Genomic DNA, 23,778 nt, shown 5'->3' with positions numbered 1-23,778 from the left:
TGAAAAAAACATAGACATTTTTAATTTTTACAAGGAATAAAGGAGAAAAAACACCCCAACATATGTAAAACAATTTCTCCCGATTATAGCAATACCCCATATGTGGTAATAAACTGCTGTTTGGACCCACAGCAGGGCTAAGTAGAGAAGGAGCACCATTTGAATTTTGGATTTCTGATTTTGCTGGAATAGTTTTCAGTGCCGTGTCGCGTTTGCAATGCACTGGAGTGAACAAAATAGTGGAAACCCCCTAAAAGTGACCCCATTTTGGAAACTACACTCCTCAAGGATTTTTTCTAGGGGTAAAGTTAGCATTTTGACCCCACAGTTGTTTTGCTGAATTCATTGGAATTAGTCTGTAAAGGTAAAAATTACTTTTTTTTCCTGAAAAAACGTAGCCATTTTTAATTTTTACAAAGCATAAAGGAGAAAAAGCACCCCAACATTTGTAAAACAATTTCTCCCGATTACAGAAAAATGCCGTATGTGGTAATAAACTGTTGTTTGGTCCCACAGCGGGGCTTAGAAGGGAAGGAGCGCTATTTGGCTTTTGGAGCTCAAATTCAGCTGAAATGGTTTTCGGGTGCCATGTCGCATTTGCAAAGCCCCTGAGAGGCCAAAACAGTGGAAACCCCCCAAAAGTGACCCCATTTGGGAAACTACACTACTTAAGGAATCTGTCTAGGGGTATAGTGAGCATTTAGACCCCACAGGTCTTTTGCAGAATTTATTAGAATTAGGCCGTGAAAATGAATATCAACATTATTTCCACTAAAATGTTGAATTTTTTCAATTTCACAAAGGATAAAAGGAGGAAAAAGCCGCCCAACATTTGTAAAGCAATTTCTCTCGAGTATGGCCATGCCCCACATGTGGTCATAAATGTTTATTAGAAAGTAATTAACCGGACTGAACCATTTTTGGTTTTCTTTTTCGTTTTTCCCTCCCCGCTTTCCAAGAGCCATAACTTTTTTATTTTTCCGTCAATAGAGTGGTGTGAGGGCTTATTTTTTGCGGGACGAGCTGTTATTTTTATTGGTACCAATTGGTATAGTATGGTATGGTACATACAACTGTTTGAGCTCGTTTTCTTAAATTTTTTGGTAGAGCCAAGGAGACCAAAAAAATAGCGATTTTGCCTTTATACATTCTTTCTTTTTCATGGCATTCACCGTGCGAGTTAAATGGTATATTATAATAGTTCTGACTTTTACGGATGCAGCGAAACCAATTTTGTGTATTTTTTTACATTACTTTAGAGAAAAAAATGTGAAAAGGTTTTTTTGGGGATTTTAAATATTTTTACTAATAATAACTATTTAATTTGTTTTTACACATTTTATTAGTCCCCCTAGGGGACTTGAACCAGCAATCAGTAGATCGCTGGTACAATACACTATATACACAATACAGTATATTGTCATTTTTACAGGCTCCTGTAAAAGCGCGACCGCTGTTCCTGTCCGATAGTTCTGGGTGTCAGCTCTAATACACAGCTGACACCCGCAGCATATGGCGTGGGCTCAGCGCGTGAGCCAGCTCCATACATCACCCTCCACACCACGACATGCTATGTTGTGGTGCGCAAAGGGGTTAATGCGTAGCAGATGTTGCAGAGTAAAACTTACAATTTTCCGCTGATATGCCATTTTAGTGCACAATATGTTGTGCCCAGTTTGTGCCACTGAAGAAAAATACCACATAAAATATAACAGGGTTCTCCCGTGTATGGCGATGCCAGATCTGTGGGCGTAAACTGCTGTTTGGGCACGCTGCAGGGCTCAGAAGCGAGGGAGCGGCATTTGGCTTTTGGAGTGCAGATTTTGCTTGGTAGTTCTGTTTGGCGTTTTGCTGGTATTTCAGTTTAGAATGTGGGAGCGTATGTAGGCTGTGCGGAGTACATCAGGGCATAATAAGAGGGTATAATAATGCGGTAAATAAATAATAATCCGCAGATATGTGGCCAGTGTTGCACTGATAAATGGCGCCCAATCTTATCCGCTTTTGGAACACTGCACATTTTGCATCGCCATATTCTGAGAGCCAGAACGTCTTTATTTTTTCTTCACTGGAGCTGTGTGAGGGTTTATTTGTTGCGGGACAATCCGTTGTTTTCATTGGTACCATTTTGGGGTACGTGCGATTTTTGTTGTTCAGTTTTTATTCATTTGTATATAGTTTTTTTTATGCTTTGCAGCGTTTGCGCAATAAAATCACTGATTTATAAAATAATTTATTTTGTGTCACCATATTCTGAGAGCAATAAGGGCTTGTTTTTTGCGGGACAGGTTGTAGTTTTTATTGGTACCATTTTGGGGTACATGCGACTTTTTGATCACTTTTTATTGTATATTTTGGGAGGAGCGGTGACCGAAAAAAATGTGATTCTAGCGTTGTTTTTTTACGGCGTTCACCGTGCGGGAAAAATATTAGTTTTATAGTTGGAGTCGTTACGAACGCGGTGATACCAAATATGTGTACTTCTTTTTAACATGTTCATAAAAGACTTATAGGAAAAAAAGAATTTTTTGTTTATATAAATTATAACTTTTAATTTTACTCTTTTTTTAAAAACATTTTTATCTTTTTTTGACTATTTTTACTTGTCCCACTAGGGGACATTTAGACTTGCAGCTCTGATCTCTGCTAGAACACATTACACTACCTACGTAGTGTAATGTGTTCTAACTGTCATTGTGACGTGACAGTCATTCTGACAGGAAGCCTATGTGGACTAGCCTCCGGCTGGTCCTCATAGGCTTCCGTACATGGCAGCCCGGAGGCCATTGTCTGGCCTCCGGTTGCCGTGACAAGGATCGCCAGCCCCCGCAAATGCATGTGGGGGGCTGTCGATCTTCTCTAAACCTCTTCAATGCGGCGATCACAATCGACCACCACATCGAAGGGGTTAATTGCCGATTTCAGCGGCGATGGGCCGCTGATCAGCAATGGGGAGAGCAGGGCAGACACACTGCACAGTTAACCGCCGATGCGGGGTAACGCCGTGCAGCGGTTAAATGGTAAAGCACGGACATAACTGCACGCCCAGGTGCGCAAAGTTACTGCTCACCTGGACGTGCATGTACGCCAAGGTGCGGGAAGTGGTTAAAGGCGTGGCTTCAAAGGAAAAACAATTTACGCTGCGCACCACATCGATTGTCCCTCTATGTGATACTTCAAAGTATAGCACTGTCTACAGGGAGGGCTGTATAGCACTGTCTACAGGGGGGGCTGTATAGCACTGTCTACAGGGGGGGGCTGTATAGCACTGTCTACAGGGGGGGGCTGTATAGCACTGTCTACAGGGGGGGGGGCTGTATAGCACTGTCTACAGGGGGGGGGCTGTATAGCAATGTCTACAGTGGGGGGGGGCTGTATAGCACTGTCTACAGGAGGGGGCTGTATGGCACTATTTACAGGGGGCACTATCTACAAGGGCGGGCCCTGTGTGGCACCCAGGGGAGGGGGCCCAGTCAAAAGATTGCTATGGGGCCCAGTGTTTCCTAGTTACACCCCTGTCCCCCAGTTGTAGGTTTTGACAGAAGTGATCAGAAGCTGCACAGACTGGTAAGGTCCCAGTAGAAGATTGAGAATCCCTGCTGTAGAGCAGGTAAGACTATTGCCAACCAGTCATCTTTGCTCTTCTCCACTACTGCCTCTTCACTGAAGCTTATTCTGACTATACCAGAAGCGAAAACACTGGAGACTGCAGAACCCATCCTGACACCCTAACTAGAGTTGTTTTGGCTTCACCCAACCTAGAAAGGTAAGCATCCAAGCTATTATTCTCTGGCATCAGCCTCATCCTTATTTTTATACATATTGCCCTACATTTGTATTTTCTAGTTCTCTACCACTTTCATGCAGAGGGCTGGGGTTTGCATGCTGACTTTGATATGCATGGGCACAGTTTGAAGCCTCTCTATGCCTTAGACCTGCATCTGTGGCTCTCCAGAATCCTGCTCACAATTTAGAATGATGTATACAACTATAGCGAATTTTAGATGTGATCTGGCTACATCTTCCCTTGTAGAGTCTGGGAAATGTAGTTAACAATGCAAACAGCTGTAGGCAGTGATTTCTAAAATCAAGATGGTGGTCAAAAGCTCAATTCATAGCTTTTGAAAAGAAAGTTACCGGTTGCTTGGGGGAAAATAGAACACTATTATAATGTGGGCTAGGTTAAGGGGTTGGTGGTCATGATTTCTTGTATCTGCTGGACTTTCTCTAAACATTAAGATGGACTACGGACACACAACTGTCCAAAGAACTTGCACACCCAATGTTAATAATACCTGCCATGGACACTCTCCTTTTGGGCACTCTTCACCTCCAACAATTCGACCTTTTGTTATTTTCTTTTTCAACACTGGTATCTGTCCACATGGATAGTCCACTGGTAAACAAGCATTGAAAACATATGAGTGAAATATAGAAGAAAATGCAAACAGTTGTTTTAAATTACTTGTATTGTACTATGTAATGTTAAATACTTTTGTGTCAAAAAAGACAAAAGTATATGTATGATACCTTTGTTGGCTAACCATAAAAGTTCTATATGCGGCTTTCAGAGCACACAGGCCCCTTCTTCAGACAATTTACAAATGAATGACATTTAGATGTTTCACAAAGACAATTAGTACATGAGGTGATACATCATTACGATAAGCCGGGGCAATAAAACTGAGGTCATAGGGGTGATGACTTAGGAGATAAGGCATCTGGAGTCAGTCTGATGGGGGATGTGACGTGTGTCCATATAGTGGCTCATAAATCCAGGAGTTAGATTGAGGCCTTGTGTCAATGACTGGAATTTTATCATCAGCTTGAATTCCCAAATTTTTCTTTCTCTGTTTCTAAAATGACCCCTCAGAATTAGGACCTTTAAATCTGCCAAACTGTGATCAGGTCCAGAGAAATGTTTTCCCACGGGTGTATCCACCTCCTGTTTTATTGTAGGTCTGTGAAGATTCATCCTGGTTTGTAGTTTTTGTATTGTTTCTCCAATGTAGATTCCTTTATTGATGCACCTTGTACACAGGATCATGTACACTACATTGGAGGATGTACAGGAGAACGTGCCAGTGATTTTATAGTCCTGCTGCGTGTTTGGTATCTGGATGGTGTTTGATGACAAGATGTTGGTACAGGTCTTGCATTTTCTACTGTTGCAAGGAAAAGTGCCAGTCTCTGATGGTGATGAGAGGGCACTTCTGACCAGGAGATTCCTTAGGTTTGGTGGCTGTTTGTATGCAAGGAGAAGTAAATCCGGGAATATTTCCTTCAGTTTATTGTCTTTGTTAAATATAGTTTGGAGATCAGCAGCAATTTTCTTCAAGATGTTCATTTGTGGGTTGTATATGACCACTAGGGGCACCCTGCTGTTGTCTTCCTTCTTTTTGTACTCCAGAAGATTGCTCCTTGGAATTCTTGTTGCTCTGTAGATCTGATCATCTATAATCCTTGGATGGTATCCCTGTTGTAAGAATGTATTCCTCACTGATAGCAGGTGTTGTTTTCTGTCTTCATTGTCTGAACAGATTTGTATGTACCGCAGAGCTTGGCTGTAGATGATGGATTTCTTTGTGTCTCCGATGAAAGCTGTTCCATCTCAGATATGCTGGACAGCCTGTAGGTTTATGGTAGATTGTTGTTTGTATGGTATTGCTTCTCATGTATATGGTCATGTCCAGGAAATGTATTTGAGATGTTGAGTAGTTACATAGTTCGTACGGTTGAAAAAAGACACATGTCCATCAAGTTCAACCAAGGGATGGGAAAAGGGAAGGTAAACATTTCTACAAATAATATCAAAGGGGAGAGAATAGACATGGACCGCACATCCACTGTATACTATGATCAATGCGGCTAGGCAAAATATTTAAATATGAACGAGAGGTTCTTTGTAACATTTTGATCAAATTGTATGCAAGCCCACTTGCCACTTCACGGCGACCTCTAAAAGTTGGTCCCTACTCTAGCGGTTGCAGCACCGCATGGCGGCTACCGCCACCGCAGCACCGCTCCTGCAGAGGGAGCAACCCAGGGGCCCAAAAGCACCCATGCCTTCAGACCGTGCCAAGCCTCCTTGGCTCTGGGCCACGTCCCCCCACAAGTGCAGCACTACAGTAACAGACACCACCTCACAGCACCACAACATGTGAACAGATGGAATGAGCTCACCTTGCCATGCGCCCCCAGTGGCCGACTGAGAGTACAAGCAGGAGCAGGAACACTTATGAGGTCATTCCTAAATTAAAATCAGCTGGGCCAAAAGTGTGGAGTGCTGGTACCAAGTAAAACAAAACAACAGAGGGGATAGACTCTGTATCTACAAATAAGAGCTCATATTTTTTTGTTCTAGGAAATTATCTAAGCCTTTTTTAAAGCCATCTACTGTCCCTGCTGCGACCAGCTCCTGCGGTAGACTATTCCATAGATTCACAGTTCTCACAGTAAAGAAGGCTTGTCGCCTCTACAGGTTGAACCTTTTTTTCCCCAGACGGAGGGAGTGCCCCCTTGTTTTTTGAGGGGGTTTTACATGGAACAGGATTTCACCATATTTTTTGTATGTGCCATTAATATATTTATATAAGTTAATCATGACCCCCCTTAGTCGTCTTTTTTCAAGGCTATAAATAGGTTTAATTCTTTTAATCTTTCCTCATAACTTAGATTCTCCATGCCCCTTATTAGCGTCGTTGCTCTTCTTTGTATTTTTTCTAACTCCAGGGCATCCTTTCTATGAACTGGAGCCCAGGACTGAACTGCATATTCTAGATGAGGCCTCACTAATGCTTTGTAAAGTGGCAATATTACATCTCTGTCCCGCGAGTCCATGCCTCTTTTGATACACGACAATATTTTGCTGGCCTTTGAAGCAGCTGATTGACACTGCATGCTGTTATTGAGTTTATGATTTACAAGTACACCCAGATCCTTGTCAACAAGTGACTCCCCCAGTGTAGCTCCCCCTAGGACATATGATGCATGCAGATTGTTGGTACCCAGATGCATAACTTTACATTTATCTACATTAAACCTCATTTGCCAAGTGGATGCCCAAACACTTAGTTTGTTTAAATCCGCTTGCAATTTACGAACGTCTTCCATAGACTGAACTCTATTACATAGCTTGGTGTCATCTGCAAAAATAGAAATAGTGCTATTAATCCCATCCTCTATATCATTAATAAATAAGTTGAATAATAGTGGTCCCAGCACTGAACCCTGTGGTACACCACTGAGGTTGAGAGTGAGTTTGATAGTAGGATGGAACTTGTTGAAGTTTTTATGGAAAGAAAGCAGTTCATGTTCAGAGCCTGTCCAGATTATCAGCAGATCATCAATGTACTGGAAATATGCTAGAGGTTTAGTTGCGCAGGTTGATATAAACTCGTCCTCTAGTTTGGCCATGAACAGGTTAGCATATTGTGGTGACATTTTGCTACCCATAGCGCTTCCCATACACTGCAGATATATGTCTTTGTAAAATAAAAAATAATTGTGATGGAGTACGAACCTGATGAGTTGTAGGGCTGGCTCTGTCGCTGGATTGTTCTTTTGAAGAAAGTGTTGGCATGCGGCTATGCTATCCTCATGGGGGATGTTAGAATACAGAGACTCCACAGCCATAGTTGCCAATATTGTTCCCTCTGGTAGTGGACCCAGGGCTGAGAGTTTGCAGAGGACGTCTGTGGTGTCCTGGACATAACTGGGTGTGCACCTCACCAAGGGCTTTAGAAGATTTTCCACCCAGCCAGAAATATTCTCAGTTAAAGTCCCAACACCAGAAATGATTGGTCTTCCTGGATTGCCTTCTTTATGTATTTTAGGTAACATGTAGAATGTACCCATTTTGGGATTGTCCGGTATAAGGTCCATTAAACTGTCTGATACAGCGTTGAAACTATTGAGGATATGGACAAGTTCCTCTGTGTATTGTTTGGTGGGATCTTCTTTAAGCAGGGTGTAGTATTTGTTGTGTGAGAGTTGTCTGTGTGCCTCCATCATCTACAGCCAGGCTCTGCGGTACATCCGAATCTGCTCAGACAATGAAGACAGAAAACAACACCTGCTATCACTGAGGAATACATTCTTACAACAGGGATACCATCCAAGGATTATAGATGATCAGATCTACAGAGACACAAGAACTCCAAGGAGCAATCTTCTGGAGTACAAAAAGAAGGAAGACAACAGCAGGGTGCCCCTAGTGGTCCTATACAACCCCCAAATGAACATTTTGAGGAAAATTGCTGCTGATCTCCAAACTATATTCAACAAAGACAATAAACTGAAGGAAATATTCCCGGATTTACCTCTCAAACAGCCACCAAACCTAAGGAATCTCCTGGTCAGAAGTGCCCTCTCACCACCATCAGAGACTGGCACCTTTCCTTGCAACAGTAGAAAATGCAGAACTGTACCAACATCTTGTCATCAAACACCATCCACAGACCAAACACGCAGCAGGACTATAAAATCACTGTTACGTTCTCCTGTACATCCTCCAATGTAGTGTAAATGATCCTGTGTACAAGGTGCATCAATAAAGGAATCTACATTGGAGAAACAATACAAAAACTACAAACCAGGATGAATCTTCACAGACATACAATAAAACAGGAGGTGGATACACCCGTGGGAAAACATTTCTCTGGACCTGATCACAGTTTAGCAGATTTAAAGGTCCTAATTCTGAAGGGTCATTTTAAAAACAGAGAAAGAAAAATTTGGGAATTCAAGCTGATGATAAAATTCCAGTCATTGACACAAGGCCTCAATCTAACACCAGGATTTATGAGCCGTCTGGGGAAAAAAAGGTTCAACCTGTAGAGGCGACAAGCCTTCTTTACTGTGAGAACTGTGAATCTATGGAATAGTCTACCGCAGGAGCTGGTCGCAGCAGGGACAGTAGATGGCTTTAAAAAAGGCTTAGATAATTTCCTAGAACAAAAAAATATGAGCTCTTATTTGTAGATACAGAGTCTATCCCCTCTGTTGTTTTGTTTTACTTGGTACCAGCACTCCACACTTTTGGCCCAGCTGATTTTAATTTAGGAATGACCTCATAAGTGTTCCTGCTCCTGCTTGTACTCTCAGTCGGCCACTGGGGGCGCATGGCAAGGTGAGCTCATTCCATCTGTTCACATGTTGTGGTGCTGTGAGGTGGTGTCTGTTGCTGTAGTGCTGCACTTGTGGGGGGACGTGGCCCAGAGCCAAGGAGGCTTGGCACGGTCTGAAGGCATGGGTGCTTTTGGGCCCCTGGGTTGCTCCCTCTGCAGGAGCGGTGCTGCGGTGGCGGTAGCCGCCATGCGGTGCTGCAACCGTTAGAGTAGGGACCCACTTTTAGAGGTCGCCGTGAAGTGGCAAGTGGGCTTGCATACAATTTGATCAAAATGTTACAAAGAACCTCTCGTTCATATTTAAATATTTTGCCTAGCCGCACTGATCATAGTATACAGTGGATGTGCGGTCCATGTCTATTCTCTCCCCTTTGATATTATTTGTAGAAATGTTTACCTTCCCTTTTCCCATCCCTTGGTTGAACTTGATGGACATGTGTCTTTTTTCAACCGTACGAACTATGTAACTACTCAACATCTCAAATACATTTCCTGGACATGACCATATACATGAGAAGCAATACCATACAAACAACAATCTACCATAAACCTACAGGCTGTCCAGCATATCTGAGATGGAACAGCTTTCATCGGAGACACAAAGAAATCCATCATCTACAGCCAAGCTCTGCGGTACATACAAATCTGTTCAGACAATGAAGACAGAAAACAACACCTTCTATCACTGAGGAATACATTCTTACAACAGGGATACCATCCAAGGATTATAGATGATCAGATCTACAGAGCAACAAGAATTCCAAGGAGCAATCTTCTGGAGTACAAAAAGAAGGAAGACAACAGCAGGGTGCCCCTAGTGGTCATATACAACCCACAAATGAACATCTTGAAGAAAATTGCTGCTGATCTCCAAACTATATTTAACAAAGACAATAAACTGAAGGAAATATTCCCGGATTTACCTCTCCTTGCATACAAACAGCCACCAAACCTAAGGAATCTCCTGGTCAGAAGTGCCCTCTCATCACCATCAGAGACTGGCACTTTTCCTTGCAACAGTAGAAAATGCAAGACCTGTACCAACATCTTGTCATCAAACACCATCCAGATACCAAACACGCAGCAGGACTATAAAATCACTGGCTCGTTCTCCTGTACATCCTCCAATGTAGTGTACATGATCCTGTGTACAAGGTGCATCAATAAAGGAATCTACATTGGAGAAACAATACAAAAACTACAAACCAGGATGAATCTTCACAGACATACAATAAAACAGGAGGTGGATACACCCGTGGGAAAACACTTCTCTGGACCAGACCACAGTTTGGCAGATTTAAAGGTCCTAATTCTGAGGGGTCATTTTAAAAACAGAGAAAGAAAAATTTGGGAATTCAAGCTGATGATAAAATTCCAGTCATTGACACAAGGCCTCAATCTAACACCAGGATTTATGAGCCACTACATGGACACACGTCACATCCCCCATCAGACTGACTCAAGATCCCTTATCTCCTAAGTCATCACCCCTATAACCTCCGTTTTATTGCCCCGGCTTATCGTAATGATGTATCACCTCATGTACTAATTGTCTTTGTGAAACATCTAAATGTTGTGCTTTTTTCTAAGTCATTCATTTGTTAACAGACCTGAAGAAGGAGCCTGTGTGCTCTGAAAGCTGCATATAGAACTTTTATGGTTAGCCAATAAAGGTATCATACTTACTATACTCTTGTCTTTTTTGACACAAATGAATTTGACATTACATATTGTTTCTGGCTAACATGGTGCTGCACTATTTTTTTTACTGTACTTTGTATTGTAATAGAATTTTGTACTGAGAGACCATCAGTACACTCCATGGTTTTGCAGAATGGTATAAAATATTTGCCAATGACTTTTCCAATTTTTTTTATCCCCCTCCACTAAAATAATAGACTTGCCCAATATTAGACTTGTATTATTTCACTGACCTGTAGCAATGCATGATGTTTCATCTTCCCCGAGAGCATAGCCTTCCATACATGAGCAGCGTCGTATTGTGAGCGTGTCATGGCATAACTGCTCACATTGTCCATTCTCATATTCACACTTGAGTGTGTCATTTATATCTGTAGAAAAGTACAACATTTTATTTTCACAGAATACACCACACCAACTTTACAATGTGCTATCTTAGGAGATGCCAACAGGAATGTTTATGGTGGAGTCGAGAGATGCCATCTCATTTCGAAGGCCAGATTTAGCCCTCCTAAGCTAAGCCATGTGCTTACTGAGGGGATGTTTGGTCTCCCCAACGTACCATGAACTCTTTATTAAAACACATTGCTTCTTTTGAATATACAATTTATGTCTCGATATGTTAGTTTAAAATTTCTAAGAGCAAATACTGTTGAGTACTAGTCTCCACCTAAAAGATAACTTTACCTGGCATGATCTCAACAACAAAGTGTGGATTCACCTGGCCAAAGGTCTGGAAAACGTGACAACCACTGCTCTGAGATAAGACCAGTTAAATGTTCTTTTAGCCTATGGAAAATGCCTCAAAAAATCATAACTCCATATTTCAGCAAATTAAAAACATCAATAAGGGCTGATTCAGACGTGTGTGGCGTTTTTGCGCACGCAAAACACGCAGCGTTTGGCCTGCGCAAAAGCCACTTACCTGCTCCGTGAGGCAGCATCATATGATGCGCGGCTGCGTGCTTTTCGCGCAGCCGCCATCATTATGACACGCCATTCGGATGTTGGTAAACAGAAAAGCACGTGGTGCTTTTTTGTTTACATTCATCCTTTTGACAGCTGTTGCGCGAAACAGGCAGTTCGCACGGAAGTGCTTCCGTGCGACCTGCGTGGTTTTCACGCACCCATTGACTTCAATGGGTGCGTGATGCGCGAAATACGCCGAGATATTGACCATGTCGCGCTTTTTGCGCAGCGGACAAACGCTGCGCAAAAATCACGGACTGTCTGTACTGCCCCATAGACTTGTATTGGTGTGTGCGTGGCGCGTGAAAACCACGCTGAGAAATCACTGTAGTAAGAGGACATGCAAATGCAAGCATAAATTGATTAAATCCGCAACTTAATATGGGTTTTCAGTAGAACATTATATTAGACCTAAAAATAGAATGGGGTGTAGCTCAATATTTATGCGATAGTGGTTGTGGTGCTAGTGATTTACTTTATCCCGAGAATACAAAAGTATTTACTGTATATAGATGCAATGTATACAAAAAAGTAAACCACTGTAGGTATTTTTATACGAAATGGGTAGCAACAAATACTATGACAATGTACAAGCTAACATTCAATCCAGTAACTGTCAGTGTGGGAATCAAGTCTGTTGCTTCTAGTTATCATAGTTATACCGCAAGGGCCCTGGACTAGGATACATATACTATTTTATAAGCACTGTTATTTTGTTGTTTTTACATTGTGGCTTTATTTTTGGTGACTGAGGCCTCATGCACACGAACGTATTTTTGTCCTCCCGTAAATACGGGTCCTTGCTCACACGTATTCGACCCGTATTGCACCAGTATTTACGCACCCGTGCCCATAAATACGGGTCCGGTGTCACCAGTATTCCACCCGTATGTATGGGCACGTTTTCGCTGCAAAATTGCACTGCACTAATCGGCAGCCCTTCTCTCTATCAGTGCAGGGTAGAGAGAAGTGACAGCCGTTTCCGCAGTAAAAGAAATTCATACTTACCCGGCCATTGTCTTGGTGACGCGTCCCTCTCTTGACATCCAGTCCGACCTCCCTGGATGACGTGGCCGTCCATGTGACCGCTGCAGCCAGTGATTGGCATGTGATTGGCTGCAGCGGTCACAGGGGATGAAACGTCATCCCGGGAGGCCGGACTGGAGGAAGAAGAAGAAGAAGAAGAAGAAGAAGAGTTATAGGTAATGTGGGGTTTTAGCATCAGGAGAAGTTGGTACAGCGGTTTCTGAGTAGCCAGAGACAGGGACACCGTGCATTAAAGTTCATAACAGGGCTTTGCCTGTGTTTTATTCTTGTCAAAGAAACAGCCTCTCGTACAACAAGGCAAAATACAAAATAAATCCTGCTCGTCTGAGCACTAACTAAATAAGATATTATCTAACTATACCAAGTGCCTTCCTACCAGGCACTGGACACAAAGTAACACAGGTCTTTACTCACATAGAATACAGGCTACTCCAGACTTAGTAGTCTCCGGTCTGAGTCAGGGGTGAGAGATCACACACTGTGTCTGCACCTTTTTATATACCGGCTGCAGGTGCAGCTAATTGAGCAGCAGCCTTGTCCTACAAACAGAGATGGACTAGGGATTGGGGAACCCGCCCTGCTCTTCCCCAATCCAACTCCAGGCCCTTTTTCCGGCTTTTCCTTAAGCCGAGATTGGAAAGCTAGAGCTTTCTATTGGAAAAAATACTCATTCCCTGGAGTCTAGGATACATATGACAGGATTCTAGGGGAAATGTACCTTCCCTCAATGACTTTACCTGTCACTGTCTCACAGCAAGTTAACTTTTAATACTATTAACTCCAGCGGTAGTCACTGTCCCGAGTGCTGAAAGTTACTGCCGATCAGTTAACTCTTTCAGCACCCTGGACAGTGACTATCCCCTGACGTCACCTAGCAACGCTCCCGTAATTACGGGTGCACACACGTAGCCACCCGTAATTACGGGAGCCCCATAGACTTCTATGGGCCTGCCCGTGCAGTTATAACGGCCTGAAATAGGACATGTTCTATATTTTTCAATGGCACGGGCACCTTGCTGTAAGCATACGGGAAGGTACAAGTGGCCAATAGAACTCTATGGCCCTTAATTACGGGCCATAATTACGGCTCGTAATTATGGGCGTTTTTACGTTCGTGTGCATGAGGCCTTAGGTATTTAGGGCCTGTTCACAGTTGGTTTCTGTTTGCTTTTCGTTCTTTACAGTTTCCATTTGTTCTTGCGGAAACAATAGCGTAGTCGACTACGCTATTGTTTCCACAAAAAAATGGAAACTTTACAGATGGGAAACAAACGGAAACCAACTGCAACGGAACATTACCATTGAAATCAATGCTAATGCAAACAGAAGCTATGGTTTCCATTTGGCTTTCCGTTCCGAAGCCCACGATGATGCAAACACACCCTTACTTTGATATTAGTACATTGTCATAGTAGTTTTTTCTACCCATTTGGTGTATACATGTCTATGTTAGTCTATAATTTTTTTACATTGCTCTACCATTTTTTTACATTGCATCTATATAAATACCTTTGGCTAACTTTATTTTCTTTTTGTGGTGTCTTGAGTGTCTGTATATATTTTTTAATGTATTAGAACTATTTACATAAAAGGCAATATGGAATGAGGAAAAAGTAGCGTCTCTCCTGGTTGGCTACAACCATGTTTAACCCCTTCATGTATCCGCCGTATATGTGCAGCGGAAGTTGGAAGGGAAAGTATGGAGCAGGCTTGCGGGCTGCCGGTGTCAGCTGTGTGTTAAAGCCAACAACTCTCTGTAACGGCCAAGGTCAGAGATAACTCTGCTGTTTAACACCTCATATGCTTTGATCAATAGCGACCCTGACATCTGAGAGGTTAGAAAGAGGAAGGGGGCTCCCCCTGTCACCCAATTGCCCTTCCCACCGCGACGCAATCGCAGGGTGCCGATCGGATGCCAAATGTCAGCCAGTGGCCTATTGAAGGCCTCCAGGTCTGCCATCAGTGTCCTATTATTAAGCATTGTCAGAGGCAAGGCTTAATAGTAGATCACAGATAAAGATCACAGATAAAGGCAATACATAAGTATTGCAGCGTATTGCCTGAGCGATCTCTTAATCGCATAGTAAAGTCTAAAAAAAAAAGACTAAAAAAAAGCTTCAAAATGTTTCATTTATTTTTTAAATATATATATATAAAAATTAGATATATTTTCCTATTTTTTATAAAAAATTATGTAAGCAATGAAAAAGTAAACATAATTGGTACTGAGCTCAGCGATCATGTCTTGTATTTCTGGCATTATGCCAGAAATATGATTAGTCACCACTGAGCTCTCTCATTAGCTGCAGCGGTCACATGTAAATAACCACCGGGAGTGCTGCTGGAGGGCCAGCGCTGGATCACCAGGGGCAAGGATAGGGAAGTATTTCTTTTTTTGCTCATTTAATTCCCAGCCCTTACACAAAAATTTTTACAACCAGAATAACTCCTTTAACAAAACCCGTAAAAACAATACTCAAGAAACAATTTTTTTCAGCTTTTCAGTACAATGTGTGGTACAATAAAAAACTACTCGTCGTGCAAATAAAAAGCCCTCATACAGTTATGTCGACAGAAAAATAAAAAAGTTATGGCTTTTGGAATGCGAAAGGGGTTAAAGATATTGTGGTAAATTCTCGTTACATTACAAAACATAAAAGACTAACAAATCTCACTAATTTAGCCTTTAAAAAAAAATTACTTACTTGTTTCACAGTTTCTGCCCTCATACCCATCAGAACATAGACACATATATTGCTGAAACTCATCATAGCAGGTTCCACCATTATTACATGGATTGGAAAGGCATTGGTTCTCATCTGCAAAGAGTTGACACTTTGTTATTAGCATGTAAATAATACAAATGTTTATTTTTCTTTGTTCCACGTTCCACAATTAGCATAGCTTGAAACCTACCTGTGTATATCCTCCAAAATTCTTTCTATGGAGGAAAAAGATTTCATTTTCATTAGCCCTTCTTAAATATATTGATCCTTTATGTACAGTCATTATATCAACATGGAAACGATAGAATTTACTGTAAATGTTTGAGTAGTAATTGATGAAGTGCATGATTTCAATTACAATCAGTTACTGTTAGGCCTCATGCACACGACCATAGCCATGTGCACGGCCATGATTTTCGGGTCGGCCAGGGCGGAGCGTCACCCACAAATCGAGGGCCGTGCACATGGCGGCGGCCATTATTTGCTATGAGCCTGGGCCATGCACGTACCATGTAAACCACGGTCGTGTGCATGGCCCCATAGGAATGAATGGGGCCGCAATTCTCCCGTGGATTTTCGGGGGAATTGTGGTCGCAAAAGCACGTTCGCGTGCATGCGGCCTAGGAGCTTGGTGAACCTATACATACATATTCAAAGCTGCATACACAGAAATTACCTACATTCATATACTCTGCGTTTGCTAAATAACATTACACACTTTTAACATAGATTTAGGGGTTAATGAGAATGAGTATTCCTGTCATTCTGGTGGTTATGAGTTAAAGGGATTTTATGGTGGTTATGAGTTAAAGGGGTTCTTAGGATAGGCCATCGATAGCTGATGGGTCGGGGTCCGATTCCCGGGACCCACACCGATCAACTGTTTTGATGGGGCCACATTGCTCAAGACGAACGCTGCTTCCCGTTAATTTATTTTTGTTCACTGTGAATCTTCGACACACATTTAGTCTGAACTATTACAATATATCATTATTTAACCCCCGCACAGTGAATGGCGTAAAAAAAAAAGTTGTAAACGCCTGAATGTCTATTTTTTGGTCACCTAATCTCCCACAAAAAATGAAATAAAAAGTGATCAAACTGTCGCATGTACACCAAAATGGTATTATTAAAAACTACAGCTTATCCCGCAAAAAATAAGCCCTCATACCGCTTAATCGACGGAAAAATAAAACAGTTATGGCTCTCGGAATTTGGCAACGCAAAATAAATTCTTTTTTACACTTTAGGTTTTTACTTATAAAAGTAGTAAAATATAGAAAAAACTATATAGATTTGGTATCGCCGTAATCGTATTGACCCTCAGAATAAAGTTAACATGTTGTTTTAATTGCACAGTGAATTCCGTAAAAACGGCGGGCAAAAAAACATGGAGGAATCACTGTTTTTTTTATTTTCTACCCCACAAATAATTTTTTTCCCGTCTCCTAGTACATTATACGGCAAAATAAATGGTACTACGAAAAACTACAACTCGTCCCGCAAAAATCAAGCCTTCATAGTACTATATCGACGGAAAAATAAAGACGTTATGGCTTCTGGAATGTGGGGAGGAAAAAACGAAAATGAAAATCTGAAAGTTGTTTACGACGGGAAGGGGTTAATATCTTATATCCCTGGATGTCTAGTGATTTACACTTGATATTTTATAATAAAATAATACAGTATATTTCTATTATATTGTTTAGGATGGTAAAGAGGTTTAATCTAAATAAGTGCAGAGATTCTTATAGGGGCTGACTTCTGGTTTTCAGCCAACATTGATCTCCCAATTATATACAGTGGGCCGCAGAAAGAATTTTAGCACGAACATGTTTTATTCTGAACTGCTAGGAGGGCCAGTGGGCCCCTGAATAATGTGTCTTCTCTCTGAAGATCATCAGCAAACATAAAGTAGGCTGTTTCACTTAGGCAGGATATAGTTGTGGTTCATGGCAATTTAATCTTGAAAGGAACCTGTCACTTCACACATGCAGTCCAATCTGTGGACTGCATGTTATAGAGCAGGAGAAGCTGAGCAGATTGATATATAGCTTGTATGTAAAAGATCGAGGATAACTTGTAATTTATTGACTTAAATCCCTGCTAACTCTAGGATTAAGAGTCAAGTGGGCGGTGCTACTCAGTGATTGGCAGCTGTTTCTGCATTTACATTCATACTGCGAAGGCTGTCAATCAATAGTTGAGATCGCCCACTGGACTCTTTAGCCCACAGTGAACAGGGATTTAAATGAATAATTTACAGGTTGTCCTGAATCATTTTTCACAAAACCAATACATAAATCTTCTCAGCTCCTCCTGCTCAATAACATACTGTCTGCAGACAGGACATCATGTTTAATGTGACAGGATTCACAGTTTATCCTTTACACAAGCAACTTTAAACATTTGTGTGCACATTAAAAGATTGAGACAAGTACCTGTGTTAGTGAGGAGAATAAATTTGTGACCACTAGTTCTTGTTATTGACTCTCTTATTGGCACAGTCTCCTTTTTTGTATATGTCCATGTACTATCTTTTTACAGATAGAGTCCTTTATGCTTACTAATAGAGATTGTTACCTCTCAAAATTATCTTAAAGGGGTATTCTGGTTCTAACAAACGATCAAATATACACTGGATTAATGATAACTGCTAGATCGGTGGGGATCCAATTTTTGAGACACACACTGATCACCAGAACAGGGGTCCCCAGTCCACAAGACCCCTCGCCAGAAAGAGTTGAATAGGGTGGCGGCCAAGCATGCGCCCCTCCACCCCACTCAAAGTATATGGCATTGGTGGAAACTGCTGTGCAAAGCTTGATCGCTGCTCTATTCAACTCTTCCTGGCAAGCGGTCTGCAGATGGGGGAAATGGGGGACATGGAACACACATTCTGGCAATCGGTGGGGGCCCCAGTGATTGGACCCCCACCAATTTAGCAGTTATCACCTATCCTAAGTGACTATATGTTATAACTGGAATACCCCTTTAAACTTTCTCTTGTTCCTAAAAACTTCCCCAGTCTGTGTCAGTTTAATGCACTTTGCCATGGCTAACGGCAGCGCATTGTTTTGCATAGTTGATAAGAAAACATTTCCTTTAGGCCTCATTTACACGAGCGTGTGCGTTTTGCGCACGCAAAAAAATGCAGCGTTTTGCATGCGCAAAAGGCACTTGACAGCTCCGTGTGTCATCAGTGTATGATGCGCGGCTGCGTGATTTTCGCGCAGCCGCCATTATAGAGATGAGGCTAGTCGACGTCAGTCACTGTCCAGGGTGCTGAAAGAGTTAACTGATCGGCAGTAAATCTTTCAGCACCCTCGACAGTGAATTCCGATCACCATATCGAGTAACCTGTTTAAAAAAAAAGAGGTTCGTACTTACCGAGAACTTCCCGGCTGTTGCCTTGGTGACGCGTCCTTGGTGACGCGCCTCTCGACATCTTGCCCCACCTCCCTGGATGACGCGGCAGTCCATGTGACCGCTGCAGCCTGTGCTTGGGTTGTGATTGGCTGCAGCGGTCACTTGGACTGAATTGTCATCCCGGGAGGTCAGACTGGAGGAAGAAGCCGGGAGTTTTATCGGTAAGTCAGAACTTTTTTTTTTTTTTTTACACGTTCACGTATATTGGGATCGGACGTCACTGTGCAGGGTGCTGAACCAGTTTAACTCTTTCAGCACCCTGGACAGTGACTGTCTCCTGACGTCGCGTACCGCAACATTTTTTGCCGGGTTCGGTCAAAAACGAGTTCGGCCGAACCCGGTGAAGTTCGATTCGCTCATCTCTAAGACACTCCTTTTGGATGTTTGTAAACAGAAAAGCACGTGGTGCTTTTCTGTTTACATTCAGAGTTTGACAGCTCTTGCGCGAATCACGCAGTTCGCACGGAAGTGCTTCCGTGCGACCTTCGTGGTTTTCACGCACCCATTGACTTCAATGGGTGCGTGATGCGCGAAAAACGCAAGTTTATAGAACGTCGTGAGTTTTACGCAACGCACTCACGCTGCGCAAAATTCACGCATCGTCTGCACTGCCCCATAGAGTAATATAGGTGCGTACGACACGCGTGAAAAGCACGCGCGTATATTACGCTCGTGTAAATGAGGCCTTAGCAACTATATCAAGTATCTAAAACGTATGTTGTTTTTGTGTTTCTTTGCACTCATTGTAATGACATATACTGGCCTGTGGGCCGATGTCAGTGCTGCACATGTCTGCACCATTATATTTGTGTTTTGGAAAACGGACAAATAAAAGAATTTGAAATCTAAAACATCATGCTTTTTTTATTCATAGCTCATAGAATAAAAAAGAACAACCAGAATTACCGTACGTCTGTCATCCTTAAAAATTTCTTTGGCTTCTTCATATGAACATTTTTCTTCATGGCACTCTCGTTCCAGGGAGCCTTTCTTAAACTCCTCAAAAAAACTGTTAGCTCTCCTTATCCGACTCCTCAGAAGACTATTGGCCTCTTTATTCTGTATGAAAACTATAAAGGACAATGTTAGACCCACCAGTTATACTCCACTATTCGGCTAAGGGTATGTTCACACGCTGAGAGGCAGTTACGTGTGAAAAGACAGACTGTTAAGGGTATGTTCACACGGCCTATTTACGGACGTAAATCGGGCGTTTTTGCCCCGAATTACGCCCGAAAATAGCGCCTCAATAGCGCTGACAAACATCTGCCCATTGAAAGCAATGGGCAGACGTTTGTCTGTTCACACGAGGCGTATATTTACGCGCCGCTGTCAAATGACGGCGCGTAAATAGACGCCCGCGTAGAAGAAGTGACCTGTCACTTCTTTGGCCGTAATTGGAGCCGCTATTCATTGACTCCAATGAATAGCAGCGCTAATTACGGCCGTAATTGACGCGGCGTTCAAGCGCCTGCACATGCCGGTACGGCTGAAATTACCGGGATGTTTTCAGGCTGAAACATCCCCGTAATTTCAGCCGTTACGGACCCCCGCCGTGTGAACATACCCTAACAGCTGCCTCGTTTCACACGTAAAAGCTCCTCCTCGTAATTTACGAGGCGTCTGAGACGCTCGTAAACCTTGAGCCGTGCTTCATTGATTTCAATGAACGGCTCAAATTACGTGGCAAAGAAGTGCCCTGCACTTCTTTGCCGAGGCAGTAAATTTACGCGTCGTCGTTTGACAGCTGTCAAACGACGACGCGTAAATGACAGGTCGTCTGCACAGTACGTCGGCAAACCCATTCAAATGAATGGGCAGATGTTTGCCGACGTATTGCAGCCCTATTTTCAGACGTAAAACGAGGCATAATACGCCTCGTATACGTCTGAAATTTGGCCGTGTGAACATACCCTAAAGCTGGCCATACACATTAGATAAAAGTCAGTAAAATAGGCTAATTTCGGTGGAAACTGCTGACGATTTAATGTATATGGGAGCCTCCTGAGTGGATTTCAACATGCACAATCCTTGAGATAAGCTGCTGTTAGATGTGTCTACCATCGGCTCATTACCCTCTCCCCATTGAAATAAACATACACACTTGGATGTGTTTGCATGTTTATAGTATGGCCAGCTTAAAGCGTACCTAACCTTTCAGGTGACTTTTCAGAATATGCTGTCAGATGTGTGTACATGAGCAATAACACTATTTGTGGTCATTATATGACCTGCATGCTGCATTTTTTAGCAGTTTTACCCTCTGCAGGATCTTTCTCAAATTCTTAGTTTTGTCTGAGCTAGTGGGCCGACCTAACTTCTATCATGGGTCCCACACACAGCACACATAGAGAAGGGAACACCCTGCTCCCCAATCTCTTTGTAGCACAACCTTAGCAGCAGCAGCAACTTGGATGACATTATACAGCATTAATAAACATGGTAGCATTGTGCTGAGATATGCAGCACTGGGGTTAAAATATAATACACTTAAGTCTTGTTCACACGACGCTCCAAAAAAACGATGTATAAACATGTCAGAACCACTAGCGTTTTTGTAAAGTGCTTTTTAAACTACAGGCGTTTGTCACGTTTCAAAGCGTTTTGTAAAGTGCTTTCGGCGTGTTTTTTTGGCACGTAATTAGGACTCCCATTGACTATGGGAATTAGGTGCGTTTTCAGCGCATTTTACGCACAAAAGAATTGACCTGACGCTTCTTTTTTATGTGACATTTTGTCGACTGCGCTATTGATTCCGTCAAAAAAACGGAAACCTGCCGGAACGGTGACAAACAGAAACCATTAGCAATGTTTCCGTCCCCATTGATATCAATGGTGATGCAAATGGAAGCTAACGTTTCTGGTTGACTTTCCGTTGAGGGGTTCCACGACGGAAACCTCAGATGAAACCCCTGAATGGAAAGCCAACGTTGATATGCACAGGCCCTAACATATACTATTTTCAAGAACTATAGAGCACCGAAAAAGCCCTTGCCACTACTCAGAGATTGATATCAATGAATATCTCTGACACAACATTGCCATTTATTTAGAGTATTGTGTCAGGGATTTCCAGTAGAGAGGTGCTGAAAAAGTTTGAGGTTTCTAAGAAGCACTACAACCCCATGGTTTTGGAAATTGGTGGTGGTCTAAACTCATGGACTGTATTAATCCTATCTTTTAGATTTCTGTCATATCAAAATATACATTTTTGGATACATTTCCCCTTTAGTATATTAAACTAATTGTTGACATTAATCTGTGGGGGTCAATTGAGTTTATCAGGGACACATTAATGGAAATGTCACTCCATCCAAAAGGCTTTTTCTCCTATTAAATTGTTAATCTATCCCTGGTTTGTGCAATGATACGTAAACTAAGGCTAATACGTAACCTAATCAGGCAGAGAACACCACTATTTTGAAATACCCTACTTGTGTCCAGTACATAGCATGAATTTCCAGACTTAAAGGGGTTGTCCACTTTCAGCAAATTAATGTTGTTTTTTTTTTAGAATTAAAAGTTCTACACAATATAACATATGTATTAATTCCTCATGGTTTTAAAGATCTCTGCTTCTTGTTATTCAGTAGTAATATTCATTATTTACTTTCAGTGGATAAGATTCTATCCATGGTCATGTGATGGACACACAGGTGCACGGCTCGTTACAGTATGTGTATCAGAGCTGTGTCTTCTAACGATCCCAGAACTCGTGTGTCCATCACATGACCATGGACAGAATTTTATCCACTGGAGGTAAACAATGAATGTTCCTACTGAATAACAACAAGCAGAGATCTTGAAAACTATGAGGAATTAATACAGATAGTATATTGGAGAATTGCATAACTTTAAAATTATACAAAAACTAATATTCATTTGCTGAAAATGGACAACCCCTTTGAATTCAGATATAAGAAAATGGTGGCTAATTCAATTTAATTTAAATAAAATGTGCACTGTAGCAAATTTGCAAATAATCCTAATTAAAAATAAACCATTTTGTTACAATAAACGATACTTTTAGGCTGTATAAATCAATCCAATAAATAGCCCTTTTTTTTAATAAAAAAATGTAACCTTTATTTCAACTCCATCCAAAGTGCATTGTCCCCTATTAAATTGTTAATGTATCCCTGTTCTGCACAAGGAAAGGTTAACTAAGGCTAATATGTAGGAGAACACCACTATATTGTTATGCTCTATGATCTAAGACTTTGTACATAAATACTTTCTAGGGTACTCTGTCTGTATTCTTGGATACCACATGTTATAACTTACCAGCAAATGTTAGGAGAGGCAAAAACATCACAATAATCCAGAAACATGTCGTTTTCTTCTCTTGTGACCCCATGATAGAAAAACTTTCCTATTCCACCACTATCTGTATTCAAGGGAACACAGCTGGTCCAAGGTTCATTGTTTAAATAATTGGATATGGGGGAGGGGACAGGCTGGAAAGTATTTTAGAGACAGCCATGACAAATCAATGCTGGAGTGTGCGGGTTAGATTTGTAACTCGGTGTATCATACTCAGTAGGCTCCTTTTACACTAGCAGATTTTCTGCCTGTAACAAGCAGCGATTGATAATATAGCAAGTCGATCTGCGCTCGTTTAGCTCCATTTACATGGAGCGATCATAGATTCTTCCGGCACATAGTTTCATTATTGTTGGCAGCACATTCCTGATTACATGGGGAGATGTGCTGCTGACAACCAATGATTTTTTTGGGCTGCATAAAATATTTGATCATTCAACAAACGAGAGTTTGCT

General features: G+C 41.9%; 1 protein-coding gene across 2 annotated transcripts in view; it reads right to left on the bottom strand.

Moving 5' to 3' along the window:
- Positions 1 to 23,411, bottom strand: part of F7 (coagulation factor VII) — a 30,961-nt gene extending 7,550 nt beyond the window's left edge. The window contains exons 1-6 of one of the 2 annotated variants that reach the window (XM_075852530.1): positions 23,285 to 23,411; positions 19,907 to 20,070; positions 15,762 to 15,786; positions 15,551 to 15,664; positions 11,063 to 11,200; positions 4,296 to 4,396 (exon numbers count right to left, since the gene is read on the bottom strand). In XM_075852530.1, coding sequence (XP_075708645.1) covers positions 4,296 to 4,396; positions 11,063 to 11,200; positions 15,551 to 15,664; positions 15,762 to 15,786; positions 19,907 to 20,070; positions 23,285 to 23,357 — 615 coding nt within the window. In that variant the 5' untranslated portion in view covers positions 23,358 to 23,411. The remainder of the gene's footprint in view (positions 1 to 4,295; positions 4,397 to 11,062; positions 11,201 to 15,550; positions 15,665 to 15,761; positions 15,787 to 19,906; positions 20,071 to 23,284) is intronic. The other variant, XM_075852531.1, reaches the window with a different exon arrangement.
- Positions 23,412 to 23,778: the final 367 nt, after the last annotated feature.

Source organism: Rhinoderma darwinii, chromosome 2, assembly GCF_050947455.1.
Source record: "Rhinoderma darwinii isolate aRhiDar2 chromosome 2, aRhiDar2.hap1, whole genome shotgun sequence".
Classification (NCBI taxonomy): domain Eukaryota; kingdom Metazoa; phylum Chordata; class Amphibia; order Anura; family Rhinodermatidae; genus Rhinoderma; species Rhinoderma darwinii.
This window is presented reverse-complemented; position numbering and strand designations above follow the sequence as displayed.